Source organism: Plectropomus leopardus, chromosome 22 (assembly GCF_008729295.1).
Source record: "Plectropomus leopardus isolate mb chromosome 22, YSFRI_Pleo_2.0, whole genome shotgun sequence".
NCBI lineage: Eukaryota > Metazoa > Chordata > Actinopteri > Perciformes > Serranidae > Plectropomus > Plectropomus leopardus.
In genome coordinates, this window is record NC_056484.1 from 14,948,197 (window position 1) to 14,972,559 (window position 24,363).

Below are 24,363 nucleotides of genomic sequence, written 5' to 3' on the forward strand. Positions count from 1 at the left end.
ATTTATAACCATACTGTCCTGAGATTCTCAGGTGTCTTGGTTGTTATTTTTTCTGTGAAAGTCTAAATTATCCAGGTTCATTTTGGCTGTAGCTTTGGAGAAATATATTCAGTCCAAGCAGGAAATTTCTTTTTCTTTTCCAATGCATGTTCAATATTATTCCAAGTATTTCAGTATTATCTTTTGCTTTATATACGTACTCTTTAATATATTTCTGTCAGAGCTGCAACTATTTCTGATGTGTTTCTGCTCCCAATATGTCCAAATATTTCCTTCCAATATTACACTTCCTCTTCAGGTGGACACAAAGTTCAGTGATGAGTAGCAGAGGTGCATCATGGGAGGAAATGATGTAATAACAGAGTGTTTATTTGCACTAAAGCAAACAGAGCTATTCCTTAATGAAATCCAGGGTGGGACTGTTTACCCAGAGCTCTCTCGTGAACAGTGAGGGCACTGTGCTGTGTATGGTGGCTGCTGGAGAGTGTGCTGGCACGGCATGGTCCTTCACACAGACATACACACACACACACACACACACTCTCTGCACAGTAGCTGCACTCATCAGTTTGCAGCTCATTGAAAATATTACCCTCTGCTTAGCTACATTTTTACCATCAAAGCTGTAAAAATCAATCCTGTCAAATATCTTGATGAGACTTACGCTGCATGCACAGACAGCTCCGCTCTGCCTTTTGTTTCACACACACATTAACCCTTTAACCCCTACATCAACATCAGCTTTCCTGTGCTGCCTTCAGACACTTTTTAAACACAAACATTTACACCTCTGACACCTGAGAAAATTGGTTTGGCTTCTTTTGAAAATCTGGGAAAAGGGAATGAGCAACTAGGAAAGAAATGTCCTGCAATTTGCAGAAGAAAAATTGGTAAAAGGTGACAAGAAAATTATGTGAAAATTAATTGGGGGGATTATTAGATATTATTAGATAATGAGAAAATGGGGGAAAATGGCCAGACACCATTTCTATATATATTTAAAATTATTTAATGAAAAAAAAAATACAAATAAAATTAGATCAGTTTTATTTTTAGCAGTTTCTTAAGGTTGATTTCTTCATGTATTTTTTAACTAATTTCTTGCTCATTTTTGGGCCATTTCTTGTAAAGTTACTCATTGCCTTATTCCTGTTTTTTAAAAAATAAATCCAGCCAATTTCCTGAGGTTTCAATGGGTAAACAAACATCTACAGACCAGACCTGCCAACGCCCTTAAAAATCTGGAAACACTGTGAATTTGAAAGTGAGGCTTTAAGCGTCTTTAAAATTTTTCTAGCATTTTTAAGCCTTAATTTGCAATTTTTCTTTAAAGGATTTCAGAGTTTTTTAACGCAGGGCTGCTTCTTGCCATTATCTCCTTTTAAAGCGCCAGTCAGTCTTGGATAGTATAAAAAAATGTTTCTTTAGGAGCTGAACATTTGGAAGAAATCCGAACTAACATTTCACTCTGTCTCCTTTCTTCCAGGATCCGTCCTCAGCTGGCCAAAGAGAAGATAGAGGGCTGCCACATTTGTACATATGTGATGCCCGGTGAGCCGCAGGTGGTCCTGGGTAAGGACAAAGCCTTCACCTATGACCACGTCTTCGACATGGACGTCCAGCAGGAAACCATCTACACCCACTGCACCGAGAGTCTCATCGAAGGCTGCTTCGAAGGCTACAATGCAACCATCTTTGCATACGGACAGGTCGGTCTTTTGCATGTTTCTAGTCCAGCACAGTGCACATACACACCCTCACATTCGCTGACTTTGCATCGCTCAGGGGGATGGAGCTACTTCTAGCAAGATTTATGGCAGCATGTGATGTGAAGCTGATTTCATATCATCAGCCCAGGACTGAGGGAGTGAACATGCCTCAAAGCTGCATCAGCTCTGTCAATACACTATCAGCTGACATGTCCCAACCCGCTCTCAACACCGGAGCTCTGTATCGACTCTGATAGATTAGTCTGAGAGGGCGAGATAGAAAGGGAGTTTATTACCCAATCAAAGCAGAGTGTGAAAAGATTACTTCGCCTCATACCAGAAGATATTAGTAAAGTCAAAACATAATTGAGAGACATTAAACAGATGAAACACTAATCTGCCCTCTGACAGTTTTGCAGTTTAAAGGAATAGTTAGACATTTTGGGAAATATGGTTTCTCACTATTTTCATGTCAGTACACTAAATATGAAGCTACTGCCAGCAGCTGGCTAGCTTTTAATTGTAATTTTTTCCGCTCTTTTTCTTATATAAATTTAAAAAATTAGATATAAGATGTTAATTGGTCAGCTTTAAAGATGCTAGTAGTCTCAACTCCCTTTAAGCTCCAATAAACAGCCCAACTATAGGTTATTGAATTTAATTATTTTGTTATTATTATTATTATTATTATTAGTTTAATTAAGCACTGCTCACTTCCTCTTGGCGCCCGTGATGAGCAGTGACACTGTTCACACTGGACTCACGGCGGCTCAAAGCTCTGTGTAGTTTCAGCGTCGGGTCTATTTTTTGCACAAGCTGTGAGTGATTCTGACAGGAAAACACTGAAGACAGAAAAAATAGTGTATACTACCCTACAAAACAAAAAAAATGCAGTAACTATAGGGGTCAAAGTTAAGGTAAGAGCACTTTGGACATCTGTTTTACCGGCTACAAACTCTTTTTGCCTTGGAACTTAAAAAAACCCAACATATCTCATTTAAAAAACAGGTAAAACCACTGACTTCATGCTAGCTAGTTAAGGCTAGTGAAAGCTAAATCAGCCTGTTTTTCCTTTATGTTTTTGCTTACTGCATTTAAAATTAGCTTTTAAAAAGCTTTAGAATCTTAGCAAATCAGTTTTTATACCACATAAATAAGATTAAATCTAAATATTATATTATTAGAGCTCGCACTGCTAACTAAAAGCTAACTAGCCTAGCTTAGCAGAGTAGCAGTAGCTGCTATCTCAGCCTCTGAAACTAGAGGAATTCACAGTATTTGATATGGTTAAAATCATATATTCAAATATATTAACTCATATATTTAGACTAGTTCATCAGTGCAAATTGACAAAAAAGCTACAGCAAACATTATTTTAGCTAATGCACATCTTTCTTTATTATCTGTAACTCTGATTGACTAAGTAGCCATAAACTTCAAACTTTTTTTTCTAACTTCAGTGTCAGTGTTCAGTTTCTGTAGTTGCTGCTTTCTGCTTTTGTAAGACCCAGCAATTAAGGAAGCAAAACCAGATGCAGCAACATTGAAGCCTATTAGATAAAAACTCTTTCTATAAGCCTTTATTGCGTCTTGTGTAGACTGAAATGTAAAGATATCAAACTTCCTGCTTCTCAGCATCACGGGCTGCAGCAGTTAAACTTTTCCTCTTCTTGTACTTCCCCTCCACTCTTCTTCTCTCTGTTCATTATTCTCTCCTCATTGTTCCTGCAGCCGTTGTGTTCCTGTCAAAGAGCCTTTCAAAGGGCACAGCGGAGGCCACACACACATGCACACACACACACACACACACACACACACACACATAGAAGCATGTGCACAAACACAGAAATCACACAGGTGTGGTCATGTAGAATTTAACCGACATACACACACACACTCCCTCATATATCACCCTACACACACACAATTCTGTCAGGGTTTCTTTCAGTTGTTTCGACAGCGAGGAGAGGGGTGACGCATGAATTTGAGCTCAATGTTGCATTCCTGCTTTTGTCACCATGGTGATTACCCCATCCCCTCTAACTGCCCCCCTGTTAAAGAAACTTCTCAGAGCTGCACCCCAACCTCTGAGTCCCAGAGATTTTTGTGAGTTGAATGAATGATACGGATATATATCGATGTAACACACGAAACCATATTAGGAACACACCTGAAAAGAGCAGAAACAGACTTTTATTACTATTTTTTACTTCCTGTTGGTAAAGTAATCAAGGACGCTGTCTTTTCCCCCATGTCCAGACGGGTTCAGGGAAGACGTACACCATGGGAACCGGCTTCGACGTCAACATTGGAGAAGACGAGCTTGGTATCATTCCCCGGGCCGTCAACCACCTGTTCAGAGGGATCGAGGAGCGCAGACAGGCTGCCACTGAACAGGGCAGGCCTGTTCCCGAGTTCAAGATCAACGCACAGTTCCTGGAGGTGCAGAAACACACACAAATGTGACAGTTTCACAGGATTTTAACCAGAAATTAGCGTCTCAAATTAAGACACAAATGTCAGCACTTAGTCCAAAAGTCCACTCCACTCAAGAGCCATTAGTTCGATGTAGGTAGAGCCTGCAGACAGCAAGAGGTCAAAGGGCAGCAGAGGGTGTAGGGGTGTAAAGTTGTTAAAGCGTCCAGATGACCCTACAGCCATTAAACTGTCATTAGTCTGTCTCTGTGGTCAGCTCCTGGATTTATTTTTAACCATCAACGAGTAGTTGCTAGCAACTGTTGTGGAAGCAGCTGAGGGGAAAAGTAAAGGCAAGGAAGTATAGCAAATGACACTGCTGCTGATGTCATAATTACACTAACTATTCATGCAATAATATGCTTACTATCTATATTCTGTCTCATTTTTTTTAATGATTAAATCTCCAGTTGTACAACGAGGAGGTGCTGGACTTATTCGACACGACGCGAGACCTGGAGGCCAGGAAGCAGAGGTCCAACATTAAAATCCACGAGGACGCCAACGGAGGCATCTACACCGTGGGGGTCACCACTCGCACCGTCACCTCTGCGGCTGAGGTCTGGTGTAACACCCCAAAATAGTTTTCTTTTGCACCTATCCCGGCTGTATTTAATAAGAAGAAGCTTTAAAAATGATTGTTTTACTATCCCATCCTAAGCACCACAATGATAATAAAGGAATAGTTCACCCCCAAAATGATTATTGGTATATTAATTACTCACCCCATGTTACCTTAAAATTATCAAGAAAACTTTATTCCTGTAACATGTTTCCACAGAGAATCCAAAAATTGAGAAACCTTTTCATGAATTGAAGTCATGGGTGGCCATGTTAACAACAAAACTAAATTAAAATGTCCATTTACAAACTCTTACACAACTTATGCAGGATAATACAAGTGTCATTTACCCAGTCGTATGATCAATACGTCCAAAACAGTCAATGCTTTCTGATTGGGAACTGAACTGAAATTGAACTAATTTCTGGTTATCTTGTAATTTTACCTTGCTGAATACGGGAGCTGCTGGTTTATTGCTGCCACACAGTTACTTTGTTTGTGTTAATATGTGACTTTAGTGAATCCAAACTTACCCTTTAAAAACACCAGAGTAACACAAAAACACAAACAAACTATAGACTTAGGCAGCAGAAGACCAGCAACTCCTGTGTTCAGCGAGGTAAAATTACTGTTTTTGTCAAAGGCATCTGACCATTTTGCTGTTTTTAAAACAAACCCTTATGACTTTAGCTCATCAAATTTGTTTTTCCGCTTTTGAATTCTTCATACACTTAGGAGGCATTTTAGAAAAAGTTTTCTTGAAGAATTCAACATAGCACAGGGTGAGTAATTGATACACAAATGTCTTTTTAAAGGTCAGTTTACCCAAATTTGTGTTTTTTATCCATGCAAATACAGTAGTTTCAGCTGTATTCTCACAGCAGTTTTCAGACAACTTTTTATGACATGAATGCCCCCACGCCAATGTTGTGAAAGTTATTGGCTTTCAATTGCTAAAAAAACACATTTATAAATTTCAGCAGTAATGTGTCTTCCTAAAAACAACATATGTGTTATTCTGTAGAATCCACATGACTCACAGTTAACTGTAGCAGTATTATTTTCTGCCAAAAAAATAGGCGTTGTGAAAGCTGATCGTAGGAAGGTCAGTTTCTACGTTAATATCGTCGTATGACCTTCACCAAAAGATGTTTGAATACTCACATTTTGTTTTGTTTTTATTCCTCACCCCTTGTCTCCTGCTGTCCGTTTCCTCCTCCTCTCCTCTAACAGATGATTCAGTGTCTGAAGCTGGGCGCTCTGTCTCGTACCACCGCCAGCACTCAGATGAATGTCCAGAGTTCGCGCTCCCACGCTATCTTCACCATCCACCTGTGCCAAGTCCGAGTCTGTTCTCCTGATAACAACGTATGTACTCACTCGACAGTGGATCTCTGCTGCCACTCAACATGTGACTGATGTTGTACTCGACTGAGATTATCATCAACTGCAATTTCCATTAAATTGCACTGAAAAGCATCCCCTTTTAATTATTTTCTTTTCTTTTTAATTCAGGATAACGCAACAGACAACCGTCTGGCTAATGACTCGGAGATAAACGAGTTTGAGACGCTAACAGCCAAGTTCCACTTTGTGGACCTGGCCGGTTCTGAGAGACTGAAGAGAACTGGAGCGACAGGAGACCGAGCTAAAGAGGGCATCTCCATCAACTGTGGGCTGGTGAGGAAGCTGCCTGACTCTGCATTTTTGATTTTATATAGAAGTTATTATTGCAGCTTTAAGTCATAGCCATGTGATACATTCATGCATTTGATCCATAATGAATTTCAATATTTTTAAACCACCCCAAAAAATTGTTTTTCTTTATTGCAATCAGGGTGTCTACAGGTATCAGTCACTTAAATTTAATGCCTTTTAAGACCTTTTCAAGATAATTTTTAACCACATTAATGACTGAAAAATCATCTTATTTAAATATTACAGGTTAACATAAATGCAAATAGTATATATGTGGTCCCATGCAGAGTGATCAGAGTTAATCTAAGGTACGTAGTACAAAGTATAAAGTAAAACAAGGTAGGTGTAAAGACTATTAACATCAAAAATGTGAAGGAGGAGTTTGACTCACACACAAATATAAATTGAAAGAATAAATTAAATTAAATAAAATGTGGCAATTAAGAACTCGCAGATTTAATCCTGGGACTATTTGGTTACTTTTAAGGCCTAAAAAATAAATTATACTCTAAAAAGACTCTAAGAGGACCCACAAACAACCTGATCGGGATAAAAATGCCAAGCAGAGAATTGGTCATTCTACAATGACATGTCTAGTAATTTTTGTGGTGTAAGAGAGCCTCCATGTGGCCAGAATATGAATTGCACATTTAATTTCTTTCCCAAACGGGTGTCATTATTGAAAGTTTCACTCAAGTGCAGATGGATGGTGTTTTTCAAACATACAGTGTTGAGTACTCCCTATTTCATTAAGTCCTGGCATTGTTTATACAGTTAAATATCCAATTGTAAACTTGTCAGTTTTCCTTGTCTCACCTCAGCTTGCTTTGGGAAACGTCATCAGCGCCCTGGGAGACAGGAGTAAGCGCACCACTCACGTGCCTTACAGAGACTCCAAACTGACTCGACTTTTACAGGACTCGCTGGGTGGCAACAGGTTTGTAAACTCTGAAAATGTGATTAGCTTAAGTATCTTGATGCTGCAAAATGGGATGTAGGCCTATGTTGTGCCACCACTTTCACTAAGTAGAGAGTAGTGCAGCTTTTAATATTAAATATACCTCACTGGTCTGACATTTAAAACATGTTAATATGAACACTTTATGTGAAATTTCAGCTTGAAAGCCTGACATGGCTCATAAATTATTACAAAAAGCTTTTTACCACTTCCTTTATTTGTGCGTTTTCCAGTCAAACAGTAATGATCGCTTGCATCAGCCCGTCGGACCGGGACTTTATGGAGACCTTGAACACTCTGAAGTACGCCAACAGAGCCCGAAACATTAAGAACAAAGTGATGGTGAACCAGGACAGAGCGAGCCAACAGATCAGCGCCTTGAGGACGGAAATAGCACGACTGCAGATGGAGCTGATGGAGTACAAGACGGTGAGAAAGCAGACAGAAAGGAGGGGAGGACAGTGGGTGGAAGAGATAAATAGAAGAAATAAAGTCAGAGCAGAGGACATGAGTGGAAAGTACTGTATATATATATATATATATATATATTGTAATTATTGGCCCTGTTTGATGCTCAGGGAAAGCGTATGGTGGGTGAAGATGGGATAGAGGGCATCAACGACTTGGTCCATGAGAACTCGATGCTGCAGACGGAGAACAACAACCTGAGGGTGAGAGTGAAGGCCATGCAGGAGACCATCGACGCTCAGAGAGCCAGACTCACACAGATCCTCAGTGACCAGGCCAACCAGGTTCTCACCAAAGCAGGTGGGCAAAAACTCAAGTACCACCATAGTGGACTGCTGTGTGAAGTGAATCCAGGTTAAAGCTAAAGATGCTTCTGCTTATAGGTGAGGGCAACGAAGAGATCGGGAACATGATTCAGAACTACATCAAAGAAATTGAGGAGCTCCGGTACGTAGTGACCACATTTTAAAAGTTTATTTCATTTTGTATCAGTTTGGTATTTTTGTCTAATCAGCAGTCATTTGTTACAGTTTCACTGTACCTTTTTTCTTCCTCTATCAGAGCGAAACTGCTTGAAAGCGAGGCTGTGAACGAGAACCTCAGGAAGAGCTTGTCTCGGGCCTCCACGCGCTCTTCGCTGTACGGCGGCCGCGGCGGCTCCTTCTCGCCTGCCCTCCTCGCCCCTGAGAAAGAAGCCAATGACGTCATTGAGCTGGCCAAGAAAAGCCTGGAGAAACTCAAGAGGAAGGAGAGGAAGAAGAAGAAGAGGTATAGTGTGGGTCTGACAAAATAGGTTTGTTTTTTGGGTTTTTTTTATAATGACATTCAGGGACAAAAAAAAATGACCGCGCAGCCACTAAGTCTGCACAAATAAGACAAAAATTCTCAAAGCAGCTGCAAAAGGTGAAATGCACCTTTAACCGTGCTGCAAAGCAAATAGTGCCTTGGTGGTGGTGGTGGGGGGGGGGGGGGGGTTGGGGGGTAGTTGCAGTTGCAAGTGGCACGCAATTTATGATGCTAGCAGCAGCCCGCAATCTATTCTTTGTTGATTCATCAGTGTGTGGATCATTATAATGCTGCTGGATTAGTACATCCTGGAACATCCTTTGATGTGACCAGAATAACAGGAGCGTGAAGAAGCTGAAAAGGGAGAGTCTTTGATGTTTTTCTGTTGCCAGGGCGAGGGCGTGTGGCCTTGTGTGTTGTGGGTAATTATCTCCTGGCTCCCTGCATTAGCAGTTTACACCCTGGTGTTTCTTTAATGGAACGAAAGCTGGATTTAGAGAAGAGAGTGATGGCTATTAATGATGATGGCTGTCTGGCACAAAAAGTGAGGATTTTTTTTTTTTTTTTAATTGTTTTTAGCAGGATTTCTTTAGGCCATATGTGTCATCAGCAGCTCCAGTATTCTTCATTTGAACTTGCTGTGTTTGTGAGTCTCTGCACTCGCCTGGGCCTCTCTTGCAGCTCTCTCACTATCTGTCTCTCTCCCATCTTGTAATATTCCCTCGCTTGCCCCAACTTCTACGGTCCCCTCTACCTCCTCCTCACCCCTGCACCTCACCATCCTCACTCCCCATCCCTTCTCTCCAAAGACTAAGGCGATATGAGGAGAATCACCACCAAGAGGTTGAACACACCAGGTTTGCTGCATCCCACCCAGGATTGGGTCGAATCTGAATCTGGTTCAATTACCAGCGGTGCAAATCATTCAAATGTGCCAAGTAATTGAAAGGATTCCAGCTGATTGTTGACCTGCGTCCGAACCCACATCTCCTTTTAATTCCCATATAACTAATCTCTAACTTCTTCTGCACCTACAGGTGGTTGACACTCCTGGAGGGAAGCAGATATTTTAACCAGCTCTCTCCTCTGAACCCTCTGTTCTGTCTGTTTTTTCTTTTCACTGCACACAGCAAGATGTTGATCAGATCTCATTTAGGGGCGAGATATTGATTATACTTAATGCAACCCGACTTGTTCCACATGGGATAAAATGATTGCTCAGTCACATTTTGCGCACGAGCAACAGTGCAACTTGCAAATTCAATTAATATATGAAGAGAGCTGTTAGATTGTTAACCGTTCACAGTAAAAAAATCCTCTTATTTAACTGCATCTCTGTGACGGTTTAACTTCACACTAACATGTAACTGTTGAGTGAAAGCTTCTTACACCGAAAAAAATCAACACTTTATGTCCGAGACAAGCTTACAGTACTTTGTTTCAATGTATTGTTCCATTTCTTTATTTAAGTTTATTGTAAAAGAATTTTATTCAACATTGTTATAGCAATAACGTATTTAAGCTTTATTATAACAGTACTTTATTTAACTTTATTGTAACAGTATTTTTTATTACTTTTTTATTATTTATTATTAAACTTATTAATCAAACTTTACTATTGTTAAGTATTTAAGAGTTTGACAGTAGTTTAGAGATTCCAGAGAATACTCAGATACACAACATGTATAGTGATAAGTATAGTGTAAAAATATTACAAAAAAAAGTATTTATAGGCCATATCATCCAGCCCTAATCTCATCACAAGTAGTGTATTAACCTTAAAATAAGGATGAAAATCGGGGTGTGATAGTTTTAAAAAAGATCAGGATTGTTTTGGGTTTTTTTTAAAATCAAGTTTCTAAGGTGATGGTGTGTTAAAATCTGGTCAACCAATCTTATAAGTGTGTGGCAGTTCTTCTCAAAATGAAATCAGTGTGTAATAATAATAAAAGAGTGATCAGTTAATCATTTTGTCTTTCCCAGTGTGCCATTAATGTCATCCTCCCATGCAATCACAGTGAAATCATTCATTGATACACTAACTCCACATCTGCTCCTGATCTGATCAAGAATATCATTATTGGCATGTGCCCTTTACCCATCCTTGTTTTAATTTGAGTTTCAGTTAAATCCCAGTTTGACCTCCAGTATGAGAAGAGTCAGTAGCTGTCTGACAGTCTTTTCCTCTTCCAGTGTAGTGAAAGAGGAAGTGCCAGACAAACGACCACGAGCGAGGCAACGAGGAGGCCGAGGTAAACAATCGCTAAATCAAGCGTTATAGATTGATATTTAATCCTTTTACCCATGGATTAATGTTGACTGTCATTTAAACTTCTTGAATCTGAGAAAAAATTGGTTTGATTTCTTTCAAAAACACAAGAAAAAATATATTAAGCATATTGCCAAGAAATGTCCCACAAACTGCAAAAAAAATTGTTAAAAGAGACAAGAAATGTATCTGATAACTAGCTGGGGGGGATTGTTATATATTATCAAAAAAGTTATATAAAGAAAATGCTATATATATATATATATATATATATATATAATTTTGTTGTTGTTGTTGTTGTTTTTCCCTGCAACAATTTCAAATAGTTTGTTTTTGATTTATTTACTTTTTCCTTATTTTCAGGTAATTTTCTTGTAACTTTTTGGTAATTTCTTGCTAAATTTTGGGCTATTTCTTATTAAGTTACTCGTCGCCATCTTTTCATTTAAAAAAAAAAAAAAACAAAAAAAAAACAGGCCAATTTGCTCAGGTTTCAAAATCTCAGATATCAAACATATCCAAGAGTGTATTTTTCTTGTCTTCTTCATGTGTGTGCTTATATGCTGACAGGAGGGCAGCGACCACGAAGAAGGTGAGGATGCAGACGGAGAGGAGGAGGACTTTGACATGGCTGGAGATGAGACGTCTGATGATTCCGACTCTGAAGAGCTGGAGGAGAAAGGTAAAGTTAGCTGCAGACGCTACATACAGCTTTTTTTTCTGCTGTCATAGTTGGTAATGAAATGAGTTGACGTGTTTGTGTGCAGAAAACGTCCAGGCCGACCTGGCCAACATCACCTGCGAGATCGCCATCAAGCAGAAGCTGATAGACGAGCTGGAGAACAGCCAGCGGCGTCTGCACACTCTCAAACAGCAGTACGAGCAGAAGCTGATGATGCTGCAGAACAAGATCAGAGACACCCAGCTGGAGAGGGACAGGGTGCTGCACACTATGGGTAAGAGACAATCAGATAAGGACTTTGGTAATGAGCACTGAACTGAAATACTCCTCTGAAACTGATAAGATAAAGGAATCTGTTCATGTTAAAAGAAAAAACAGGATATCCTTTTATCATTTCCATCTCCAGGTTCAGTGGAGTCTGGTACGGAGGAAAAAGCCAAGAAGATCAAAACGGAGTACGAGAGGAAGCTGAGCTCCATGAACAAAGAGCTGCAGAAGCTCCAGTCAGCTCAGAAGGAGCACGCCCGCCTGCTGAAGAACCAGTCGCAGTACGAGAAGCAGCTCAAGAAACTCCAGCAGGATGTGACCGAGATGAAGAAGACGAAGGTAAAGGGGTACCTTGTGGTTATTTTTCACTCACACTTGTCTTGTTGCAGTGCTGATGCTTTCCTGCCGTTTTGTACGTCTCCACTAGGTGGTGCTGATGCGTCAGATGAAGGAGCAGCAGGAGAGAAGCAGAGCCGCAGAGTGCAGGAGGAACAGGGAGATTGCCTCTCTGAAAAAAGACCAGCGCAGAGCTGAGGTGAGAGGGAAGGAAACATTTATCATTGTCTTACAATATTTGCAGGTGCAGTACAATATTTATAGATGCAAGGGTGTAGGTTCCATATCAGCACTGAAGGGGGCACTGGCTTGGGAGTCCTCCCCTCAAAAAAACTTGAGCTTCAAGCACTTAATTTCCTGCATTTCTGCAAATTTTAATGTGCCAAATTGTGCCTTGTCTGCATTGATTTATGGTGTAAATGTCAGTCAAAATAAGAGTCCTCTGCAACTTTCATGTTTTCATTGGGGAAGATAAATGCTTAAATACTTGGGTGGTTGTACATCACTGCTATCAACTGTTGTTCTCCTGCTTTTCTAAAAAAAAAAAAAACAACAACATCTATATAATAACCAACCTTTCACTTTCATTTCACAGCATCAACTGAAGCAGATGGAGGCCCAGAAAAGACAACAGGAGTTGATTCTTCGTAGAAAGAATGAAGAGGTGAGACACACAGACGGTCTCACAGAGGACAGATTATGGACAAAATCACAGGGACTGCATCCACTTTTGTTTCTCTCTAATATCTATTATCCCTCTCTCTCTTTTGTTCACTGCATCAGGTGACGGCTCTCAGGCGGCAGGTGAGGCCCGTGTCCGGGAAGGTGAGCAGGAAGGTCAGCTTACCTGAACCTCCGCAGGAGGCGTCTCACAGAGCCTCCCCAAGCAGGATGCAGACGTCTGGAGCGTCCCCAGCCAATGGAGCCAGGTGCAGCATCTGAGCAAGTTTAGGTGCATCACACAGCTAAATTTGTGTATTAAAAGGAGCCTTATCTCTCTCTGCAGGAGTTCCCCGGTGCGAATGGGAAGTATCTACCTCAACAGGACGGCCAGGGCCAAATGGCAGTCATTGGAGAGACGCGTCACTGATATCATCATGCAGAGGATGACCATCTCTAACATGGAGACAGATATGAACAGGCTTTTAAAGGTAAAGATATATAAAGCAAGGAGAGAGAAATCTATGTTTTTCAGGTCCTGAAAAAAATTTGTAAAATTATATTTGCCCTTGAAATATGCAGAAGAGGTATTTTATTTAGTGCAGATATATTCTCTTACAGCTAATCTAGTGGTTAAAGAGCAAGTTGGCTACTGGCAGGTCTAATAAAATAATAAATAACAGCCATTGCAGTATTTAATATTTGATTTAAATTACAGTGCCTAAAGCACAAAATCAAAGCCGACAGATGTCCTCTCCTTTCCTTCTTCTCTCAATTTCTTCGCCTCTAAACTCCACCATCAATTCCAGCAACGAGAGGAGCTGACCAAGCGGAGGGAGCGAGTGTCAAGAAAGAGGGAGAAGATGGCGGTGGAGGGTGCAGACGCCGACCGCTCTTTGGCCTCCCTGAACGAGGAGCTAGAGTCTCTGAGCGCCAACATCGACTACATCAACGACAGCATCGCCGACTGCCAGGCCAACATCATGCAGATGGAGGAGGCCAAGGTGAGTGGGTGGGGTTATAATGCTAATGTAGTCGTTAAGTTTAATAAATGCAGGTAGCGTCAAATAAAGGAAGGATGCTTTGTTACAGTGCACAGGGATATGTATCACGACCTCATTAGCTAGTATATGCTTGTTCTGGACTGTAGCCCGAGGCAAACAATTGGAAAATAATTGCAAAGTTCAGCACCAGAGAATTTTGGACAAATAAGCATCAGGCGCTCATTTGTCAGACAAACAATGATTCAATAAAACAACAACTACTGTCAGTGGAGCACATTAATTCAGCCAGAAACGTAGGTCCAGCAGCCTAATGATGCACACTGAACAGGAGTTCATGCAAGTGTTATTTGAAGAGTATTTTGTTCTGCATGGCCTCGTATCCACTCTGCATAACTTTCCTTGCGCTCCATAAACAGTTTTTCATGAATTATTATTGAGCTCAAAGAATCAGAAGTTACAATGGAGTCAAAAGTCGTGGAATTTTACTGGAGCTAGCTGCTTGTATCAGATTCCAAACTCCTGCAGCTGCCTTCACTGGTGCTAAACTGTGCATTTATTTATCGGCTGTAAGCAGCCTGAGGGCTGCAGTCTTAGCATTGGGAGCACTGTAATAAAGCTGTGTAAATTTATATTTTCAATACCTGTTGGAGCAAAAACCTTTCAATCAGTGCAATTTTAGGATTGTATAAAACCTTTATTTAACATGGAGATAACACTGATAGTAAAATCTTTTTTGCAAGCGAGACTAAGCCAAGAAAGGCTCAAACACAAACAGAACAACAACATGAAATCACAACAGCACTAATAATGTTCAAATACATTTTAAAAAAATAGCAATATTTAGTGTTGTCTGTTTGTTAATTGAAGCAGCTTCAGCTTGCCGTGAATGTGTTGCAAGCTATCAGCTAGTTAAAAATGAGTGATTTACCCATCAAAATATATATTTCCATGGATTTACTAAAATGAGTTGCACCATTAAAATTTAAGCATTAGCCAATAAAGACTTCAGTCATGTGTAAATTGGTTGCAGGAAACATTTGTATTGCTGCATTGCTGCCCAGTCAAAAGCCTCATATCACCTGTTTAAGCATGAAGTCACTGTACCATAAGCTGTAGTTTTAACAACAGATAAAACTTAACTGACGATCCTTTATAAATTTTTGCTATTAACAGCATACGTCGATTCCTCCTGCTTCCAGTCTTTGTGCTAAGCTAGGCTAACTGGCAGCTTGTAGCCTTATGTTTAACAGATAAGAGTCTTCTTGTCTAACTCAGTGTATTTTCCGTTATATCCTTTGAATATTGCACAAGATAAAATATGGTCAAACACATTGTTTTATGACTGAGTTTCTTGTAATGCTGCTTTATTGAACATGTTGTTATTCTGCTACAGGAGGAAGGAGACACAGTGGATGTTACTGCGGTGATCAGCTCCTGTAATTTATCAGAGGCTCGCTTCCTTCTGGATCATTTCATGACTATGGCCATCAGTAAGGTACCTACTGCCCCTGCTGACTTAATGTGATTTCAGTCCTAATGTTATCAGTGTGTCTTTGTTTGCTTACACAAACTGACAACAGGTAAATCCAGGTTTCTGTATTATTCAGTAAGGATCATATTTAACCTGATAAACACTTCAATTTGATGTTTTATAAGATTTATTATGCAACCCCGCCCTGGCATGTTAGTCCAGCACGGATACAATATAGATATATTATGCAACTTCTCTGTATTTACATGTGTGAAATAGACCAATGTATTGTGTTTTTTTTGCGCAACTATATTATCGGAAATGTTTCCAAAATGCTCAAACCCTGACAAATCTTTGATTTTAATCAAGAACACGGTTCACTTTGCTTGGTCAGAATCGTCTGTCATATCCCCTTTGCGTTGCCTGCTAGAGGCTGTCAAAAATGGCCTTCTAATCCAGTTTTTTCTAGCCACATTTTTACATTGCATTTTTTTGGTCATTTTCTAACAATGTGTTTTAACCAGATGGAGGTTTCCAGTCATCGGATGTCTTAAGTTATCAGAGAAACAAGCTGAGCAAATGTTAGCAGCAACTACTTCCCAGCCTCTGCCATGACAAACAGTGTTGTTAAAACACCGATTTTCAACACAAAACTGCTTTATTCAGTGTGTTTACTGACTTAAATTAGGGGGTCTGTTTGTTTTGGAGAGGAAGAGACTTCTGCGGATAACTTGACAGAAAATTACATGTTGTGAGTTTAATTAGTTGTTAATTAATTATTTTTATTTATGTTATACCCATATCTTTCAGAATAAATGTATGAGTTTGATTTTGATTGCTTGTGTACACTGTTGTGGCAACTTGCATGCAGTTTTTCTGTTTATCTTGATCTTGCTTTCGTAGCCATGGCTCTTTTATTAGATTGAATCCAATAAGACTTTAAATAGAACAACATGATTGAATTAAGTTTCAATTAGATTAGACAAGATCAGATTTTGATGCGATCCTAATTGGTGCAGTGAGGAAATGCAGCAGCAAACAACAAGACAGATAGAACAAATGAAGAGGTGGAAGTAATTACAAATAGGCAACTTAACTTAAGGACACAGAGCCTTCATTAAAGTTTGAGCTGTACAAACTGTTCAAAATAATTTACTGCTGCATCTCACGTGATCTGCTGTGCTGTCTGCTGTGTGTCAGGGTCTGCAGGCGGCCCAGAAAGATTCCCAGCTGAAGGTGATGGAGGGCAGGTTGAAGCAGACGGAGATCAACAGCGCCACCCAGAACCAGCTGCTGTTCCACATGCTGAAGGAGAAAGCGGAGATCAACCCGGAGCTGGACGCTCTGCTCGGCAGCGCTCTGCAAGGTGGGATACACCAACACAGTCCAGTCTGAGCATGTCAGTCACATCACCTTTTTCTTTCACCATATGGCTACATTTTATTTTGCAGGCCTCTGTTCTTTAGAATTGATGCTTAAAATACAAAAAATGAGCCTTGTAAAACAAAAGGTAGCCTCTTTTCTCATCTTTGGGTTTGATTTTTGATTTGTTTGTTTTCTCTGTTATGTTGGTGTGAACTCAGAGTTAGGTTACCTGTCACCAGGTGAGTATAAATTGTATAGCAATGTGACTGTGTTTGAGAGCGCGTGGCACATGCACACTACAAGATTTCAGCAACATTTATCCCCCAATAAAGGCAAATATGGAATTAAAGGTCAATTGTGTAGGATTTAAAGGGATACTTTGGCAGAAATTAAACATTATATGATAAGCATGTTTTTTTTAATGTATATTCAACTTAAAATAATGATTGTCGTTACCTTAGAGGGACTAGTTTATGTCGGGGAGGAGGGAGCATGTCCTCATTTATGGAGGTTGCCATGTTGCACCGCCATGTTTCTACGGTAACCCAGAATGGACAAAGACTGGCTCTAGAGTTTTTTTTTTGTTTGTTTGTTTTTTGTGTGGGCCACTGAGGTAACAAGCCCATCTGCAATAAGCAACTTCGAAAAAATTACTGATTTCTAACTTGACACTGCTTTATTCTGTGTTTTTTTATCTGTTTAAATCATCGGGTCCATTTAATTTGAAAGAAACAGACCTCTGTGAATGACTCAGCTCTCGCTTAAATCTCGTCACATCTGGATCTTAAGTTACTGGAGTACACATGAGCAGGTCGTGAGCTAGTGGCCGGTACTCGACAAAAGAAAAAATTTGGGCCTTTTTCTGTGTTTTGTCAGTTTTAATCACCTTATCCATTTGTTTTGAGAGGAAGGGACCTCTGTGGATAGTTTGGCTTCTATCAAAAACCTCCTGAACAATGAACATTGAAGGAAGTTTGAGCTTGTTGCAATTTGCTGTACTCACCACTAGGTGCCACTAAATCCCCCTAAATTTTACACACCTTACCTTTAAAAGATGAAAAGTTTTTACTTGTTAAAACTTTGAGCCTTTTTTTAAAGTTGGAAAATCCTTGTCCTGTTTTTTCTTTGAACTGCTGAAGATAAGATGTGTAGCAGCTGTACAGTAATTGATCTACCAAAAGCATATTGATACATGAAATGTGCTCATGATTATGTCCCTAAACTAGATTAAGAAATCTTGTAGTGTGCATCAACCCTCCATTTAAAAACTAACCCAGTTGAAATAACTCTGCCACGACGTGCATGATGTGTTCTGTCATCCCACCTGCTAGCAAGTCCCACTTACTCAGGTCACTAAAACCAAACAGCAGCAAAAATCCACACTGCAGCAGGACTCAAAGCCAAAGAGTACACAGCAGTTTGTGTGTCTGCATTTCTGTGTTTGTACCTTTTTCATGCTTTCTCCATTCTTCCTTTACAACAGGATAAATACAACACTGTAGTCTCCAGTCCCATTACACTAATGACACCCAAATGTCCCACTTTATGTAAAACTAAACCCAGTGACCCCTGACCTTGTTATGAATAAAGAATCCATAAGCTCTGTTGTGCTGTGATATGTAGCTCACTGAACATAAGCTGTGTTTCACAAGATTTTTTGACAGTATAGTTTGTTGCCAGATACACTGTACTGTCAAGGGAAATAAAGCTGCAGCGATTATTTGATGAGTCAATTTGTAGATCAACAGAAAATTAAAAGGAGGTATTTTGATAACTGAATAATCATTTTAGTATCTTTTTAAGCAATAAAAAAGCCAGACAGTTGCTGGTTTCATGCTTTTAAAATGTGAGAATCAGATAGTTTTCTTTCTTTACATGATAATAAACAGGAAAGCTTTGGATTTTTGGATGTTGGTCAGAGGAAACATAAGTTTTGAAGACGTCACGTTGAGCTACAGAGGACGTGTTTCACTATTTTCTTTTAATGCTTTAATATCCCTTAAATTTGGATCGTTGTGATGTTGTCTTTTAGAAAGCTAAATCTCCCGTCTGTACAACAAATTCACCACTGGGTACAAATAATAATAAGAAACCTTGACATTTTATTGGCTATGAATACATGCACACTAATATTTCACTATTATTCTAAATATGACAATATTCTGAATTTGATTTGAGTAATGTAATATTACGAATTAGACCTTTATCCAAATTTAGCATTTTCGGATTTTTTTCAGATAATTACGGTCACGTTAATCAGAGTATGCACGGTTTGCATGTAAACAGGAATATTAGTAGAATATTTATTGTCATTAGTCATGTGAACAGCTTAGTAGGAATGTTGTCTTTTTTTTTTAAATAAGGGAAAAAAATGAATATTTTGTGCAGGTAAATGTGCTCTTTAAAAAACAATTACTCGACTAATCGAAAAAGACAAATTAATTAGTACTGAAAAAAATCATAAGTTGCAGGGCTAAGGGGAAAACATACACATGCTGTACAAATTAAATCATATTCTTTACTATGTGTGTCATTGTGTGTGTTTTACATTACAGAGAATGGAGATGAAAGCAGTAGTGATGAGTCCACCCCCAGTCCAGCCACAGAGGGCAGGTAAATACACACACACACACATACAGACACACACACACACACACACACACACAGACACACACACACACACACACACACACAGAAGCATGTGCACAAACACAGTAATCACACAGGTGTGGTCATGTAGAATTTAACTGACATACACACACATACTCCCTCATATATCACCCTACACACACACACCCTTTTTCACATTAACAATTCAACAGCGATTTCTACGTTCAAACTGTCATTAGATGTGGATAAAAAAATAAAAGTTTATGTATTTATGTGGCATGTTTTACAATAAATGGGGCTTGTTCGTGTCATTGTGGGAACAGCACAGGTGTTGCTGTTTAAATTAATTATGGCTGCGTTCTTTTTAGGCGGGTCACCTCCTGCGTCTTTGTACTGTGCATGTTGACTTACTGGGGCACTCAAGTGGAGCAAGCCATCGTTAATGTTATTAATCACACCCGTGCTTTTTCTGCTCTGATGGTCAAACTGCCTGCTGTAGAAAGGGATTTAAAGTCAAAGCCGTCTCTTGATTCTACAGACCGACAGCACACAGGTGTTTTTAATCCAGGTTAATTAGCCCTGGGCTCAGTCTTGTTGAGAGGTCCAATCAGACCATCAGTGAGAACACCTGTGTGGGTGGACTGTGGGTATAATGGTCCCACAGAGAGCTTGCGCTTTGCATTTGGTAGCTGTGTTAGAGGAATCTTAAAGGATTAGATACAGAGCATAATATACAGATACAGTATGTGACACAAAACCATCTATCCATGCTTTAAACTGCTTAGAATAAAGGGTACATTCATAAGGTTAATCTGACTCTTTACACTAAAATAAGAGAGCTCTTGTTCAAAGAAAGAGAGAGTTCTACGTCTACATAAGCAAACAAACAAACGGTGTAGCTAATCACAGATTCACTCTTTTTAGCGCTCTGCTGCTCCGAGAGTGCGTTGCTTTGGATAATCAAACAGTGCATTCCAACAGCGCTCCGACTTTACAAACGATCCAGTTTGTGGCAGAGTGCACTCCCAAACTCAAAATGAATATTATCAAACACACCCAAGAACAGTTTTTAGTTTTCCTTTATTTGTACAATTTAAACACCACATTATGATAACTTTTACAAAGGGGCTTTTACAAAGGCTCAAAAAGCCATTTGTTTTATGGCTAGTACAAGATAATAAACATGGTAAACATTATATCTGCTTGACATAAGTTAACATGTAGTGGATGTAACTGATTAAAAAATTCCTCTTTTTGTTTCAGCACACTGGCATCAGATCTAATGAAGTTATGTGGGGAATCCAGACCGAGAAGCAAGGTACTATACTGTGCATGGTCATCTAATATACTTTTGAAAACTTTCTCAGTAGACTCATGTCCAAAAACAAATTTGAGTCAGTCACTGCAACTTTTCCATTCCACAGTGGTTATTTATAAGACTAAGAATGACTATCTTGTTCACTGAGTTGTGAATCCGCAGAATATTGAGCCAAAAAATTCTGGTCCCTCAGGCTCGCAGGCGGACCACCACCCAGATGGAGCTGCTGTATGCTGGCAGCGGAGATCCGTCCTGTGAATCCCCTACCGGAGACTTCCCAGTTCCTCTGCTTCCACTCTCCGAGCGCCTGGAAGTGTTGCCTGACATGCAGGGTCACATGTCTGTTCAGCCCCCTGACCGCGAGCAAACTGTTTCCCCATCTGCACTGTCTGCCAGGCCAGCTGGCATGTAAGTGTTGTGGGGCAGCATTTCTCAGTGGTAGACATATTTCTGAAGATGTTTCTTTTTGTCTGACATGTTTAACACTTATTTTGGTGGGGGGGATCATTATCGCAAGGTCATATAGGTCAAGAGCTGTGTAAACTTTAAAGTCAGGAGTGCTGTGATCGGGGGAGATTCAGTCCATACTTTTACCCTGCTGAAATGTTATGTATTACTGCGCCAAAGACCAAAATGACTCCCGTGTATTATTCTGTCTGCAGTTCTGGATCCAGGTCACCTACAGGGACTGAGAGGAGGCAACTGGAGCGCTCGCCCCTCAACCGAAGGAAGGTGCAAGAAAAAGGAGCCACGGCTACACACATCCCAGCAGCCACTCACACACCTCCGTTTAGCACAGCAGAGGCTAAAACTAAAGGCAGTGACCACAAATCACTGTAAGTGACATAGACAATGATGCTTTCAATTTTTTTCTTTCAACTGAAATCCATGAGAAGATGCATGCTCCCATATCTGCAGAGACACACTTGGCAGGTGTAGTTGCTGTTGAGTTTTTGAAATTTATTTTTTAGTACTTTGAAGAGGTTTTGAAGAGAAGGCAGACATTTCTAGAGACTATATCTCCAATAGTCTGTAACTCACACCAAAACTATCTAAACATATAAATAGCACAACAGGTAAGAGGTGAAATATTCAAATGTCCCCATTGTTGGACTAATAAAGGATTATCTTATGTTATCTTAAATATGCTTTTTTGATTTTTAGCTGGATTATCCCTTTAAAACTCCCACAGTCAAAGATGTTATTTTTTTAATGTGCATTTTACATTATATTTTAATCATACTTGCTTTCTTATTCAGGTTGGAAGAGTCACCTGTATTTGAAGGCCATAGGTGAGTCATGTTCATCTCTTAATTTGTCTTTTAAAATAGGAATTAATAGGCCTGTACTTGTCAAATACAGACTTGAAAGTATCTTTACCTTAAACCCTTTTGTTATATTTTTTCTTATCCACTGTTGTTGTCACCTGGTGTAACTTTGATCATGTCATGTGTGTTGTAGAGGTGTGATCAATCCTGTGACGGCCCCGAAGAACAGCAGAGGGGCCAAGCTTCAGTGTGTTTACGTAGCAGAAGGGCACACCAAACCTGTTCTCTGCGTAGATGCCACCGATGATTTGCTCTTTACAGGATCCAAAGGTTGAAAACAAAACTGTTTGCAACTCAGAAAATCTTTTTTCTTTTTTCTTTGTGTATTCTCTGATATGTGCTTCGTGGGTGTGCTTTCAGACCGTACATGTAAAGTCTGGAACTTGGTGACGGGTCAGGAGATAATGTCTTTGGCAGATCATCCCAGTAGTGTCGTCTCAGTCAGGTACAAGACTACAACAACAGCACAAATTAAATAGCATTAATAGTCGAATTTAGTTAAGTTGATTTTATGAGGTGCTTTTGATAAATAATTTAGTCTGTTGTTTTTGTTGTTATGTTTCAGGTACACTTCTAGCCTCGTCTTCACTGTTTCCACTGCTTACATCAAAGTGTGGGACATACGAGACTCTGCCAAATGTATACGCACACTCACGTAAGCAAACTCTCATCTTTTGACACCTTATCGGCGTTGCATTTTCCAAGTGTAATTCCCCTATTAAGAATGTGTTTTGAATTTTCGTGGATGCCAGATCATCAGGCCAGGTGGGTTCAGGGGACATCTGTTCATCTGTCAGGAGTTTATCCATCCCACCAGGAGAAAGTCAGATCAACCAGATTGCTCTCAATCCTTCCGGCTCCTTCCTTTATGCCGCCGCTGGGAATGCTGTGCGCATGTGGGACCTCCGCAAGTAAGTCCAAATTTTGAGATTTAGTTGTAGAAGACATTACAGTAAGCGGTAAACCAGTCACCAGAATAAATGTTGGCATTGTACAATTCTGCAAAAAAACCCAGATATGTTACATTTGCACATTATGTTTTGGGTGAAACATTGTTTTATTGTTCGTTTAGTTTGGTTACGAAAAGATTATGCAAACGATTTTCGTGGCACTAATGCAGCAATGTCTCTGTAAAAACCAACAGCGTTCTGTGGAACTAGCCAGGATAGAGATGCAGCTACAGAAAATGCCCAAATGCACATTACAGACAGGAAATGACACAATGTCTCGGTAAAAAAACACCTGCATTTGGTGCCACTATCCTGGCTGGAAAGCAGCAATATCTGCTTTTTCATGGCAACATCTCGACTTGAAACACAATGATTTATTGGTAGTAAACAACTGCTTTTTATGGAACAATCCTGGCAGGAAAAGCAGAGATGTCTTTGTAAAACAGCTGTAAAAACACCTTATTTTTGTAGCACTGATGCAGCTAGAAACACAGCAATGCCTTGGTAAAGAATAACTATTTTTTGTGGCACTATTCAAACTTGAAACTCTGTGATGTCTTAGTAAAACACGTTGCTTTTCGTGGCACTATCCCAGCAGGAATTGTTTTGTTTCTGTAAAAGAAATGCTTTTCATGGCACTATACCCAGAGGGAAAACAGACAGCTTGCAGTTTGGTGACTAAAAATTTGCTAGAAACACAGTCTGCTAACAGGAGAATTTATCTTTTTTCTTTTCTTTAGATTTGTGTCCACGGGGAAGCTGACTGGCCATTTGGGACCGGTCATGTGCCTGACTGTTGACAAATTAGATAATGGACAGGATGTTGTTCTCACTGGCTCCAAAGACCACCATATTAAAGTAAGAAACACACACTCATTTCTGTGTGTATGCATGAATAAATTGCACAAGAATCAGATGCATCGTGGGTGTATGTGTTTGTTTTTACAGATGTTTGAGGTGGCAGAAGGCGCTCAGGGAAGCATCAGCTCCAGCCAAACATTTGATCCCGCTCATCAGGATGGCGTAGAGTCTCTGACCGTGCATGGAGATGTTTTTTACAGCGGCTCCAGAGACTACTACATCAAGAAGTGGGACTTAGCCAGTAAACAGCTGCTACAGGTATGCTGATACCCAACTCTGATTACACTAGATTTCGGGTTCATATAAGCTTAAAAAAAGTTAAAACCATAGATACAGAATAAAGTCTGCACTAACTAACTGGCTGTCTTTTCCTCCAGCAGTCTGCCAGTGCCCAGGCAGACTGGGTTAGCGCTCTGGGCATAGTTCCAGGCTCCCCAGTGCTGCTCAGCGGATGCAGAGGAGGGCTGTTGCGCCTCTGGCATGCCGACTCCCTAGCGCCCCTCGGCGAGGTCCGGGGACACGACAGTCCCATCAACGGCCTGGCCACCAACAGCAGCCAACTGTTCACTGCCTCAGAGTGAGTCAC

General features: G+C 40.1%; 1 protein-coding gene across 1 annotated transcript in view; it reads left to right on the top strand.

Moving 5' to 3' along the window:
• Positions 1-24,363, top strand: part of LOC121961184 (kinesin-like protein KIF21A) — a 42,549-nt gene that overhangs the window by 15,360 nt on the left and 2,826 nt on the right. The window contains 36 exon segments of the mRNA XM_042511066.1: positions 1,487-1,709; positions 3,969-4,151; positions 4,595-4,744; positions 5,980-6,114; positions 6,262-6,426; positions 7,266-7,381; positions 7,636-7,831; positions 7,981-8,170; positions 8,254-8,317; positions 8,432-8,638; positions 9,466-9,513; positions 10,850-10,874; positions 10,876-10,908; positions 11,496-11,607; positions 11,693-11,881; positions 12,014-12,213; positions 12,302-12,409; positions 12,806-12,874; positions 12,994-13,139; positions 13,217-13,361; positions 13,680-13,874; positions 15,268-15,369; positions 16,546-16,711; positions 16,929-16,949; positions 19,266-19,323; positions 20,584-20,638; positions 20,832-21,046; positions 21,301-21,474; positions 21,898-21,930; positions 22,100-22,236; positions 22,327-22,411; positions 22,532-22,621; positions 22,719-22,877; positions 23,657-23,774; positions 23,865-24,035; positions 24,155-24,354. Coding sequence (XP_042367000.1) covers positions 1,487-1,709; positions 3,969-4,151; positions 4,595-4,744; positions 5,980-6,114; positions 6,262-6,426; positions 7,266-7,381; positions 7,636-7,831; positions 7,981-8,170; positions 8,254-8,317; positions 8,432-8,638; positions 9,466-9,513; positions 10,850-10,874; positions 10,876-10,908; positions 11,496-11,607; positions 11,693-11,881; positions 12,014-12,213; positions 12,302-12,409; positions 12,806-12,874; positions 12,994-13,139; positions 13,217-13,361; positions 13,680-13,874; positions 15,268-15,369; positions 16,546-16,711; positions 16,929-16,949; positions 19,266-19,323; positions 20,584-20,638; positions 20,832-21,046; positions 21,301-21,474; positions 21,898-21,930; positions 22,100-22,236; positions 22,327-22,411; positions 22,532-22,621; positions 22,719-22,877; positions 23,657-23,774; positions 23,865-24,035; positions 24,155-24,354 — 4,683 coding nt within the window.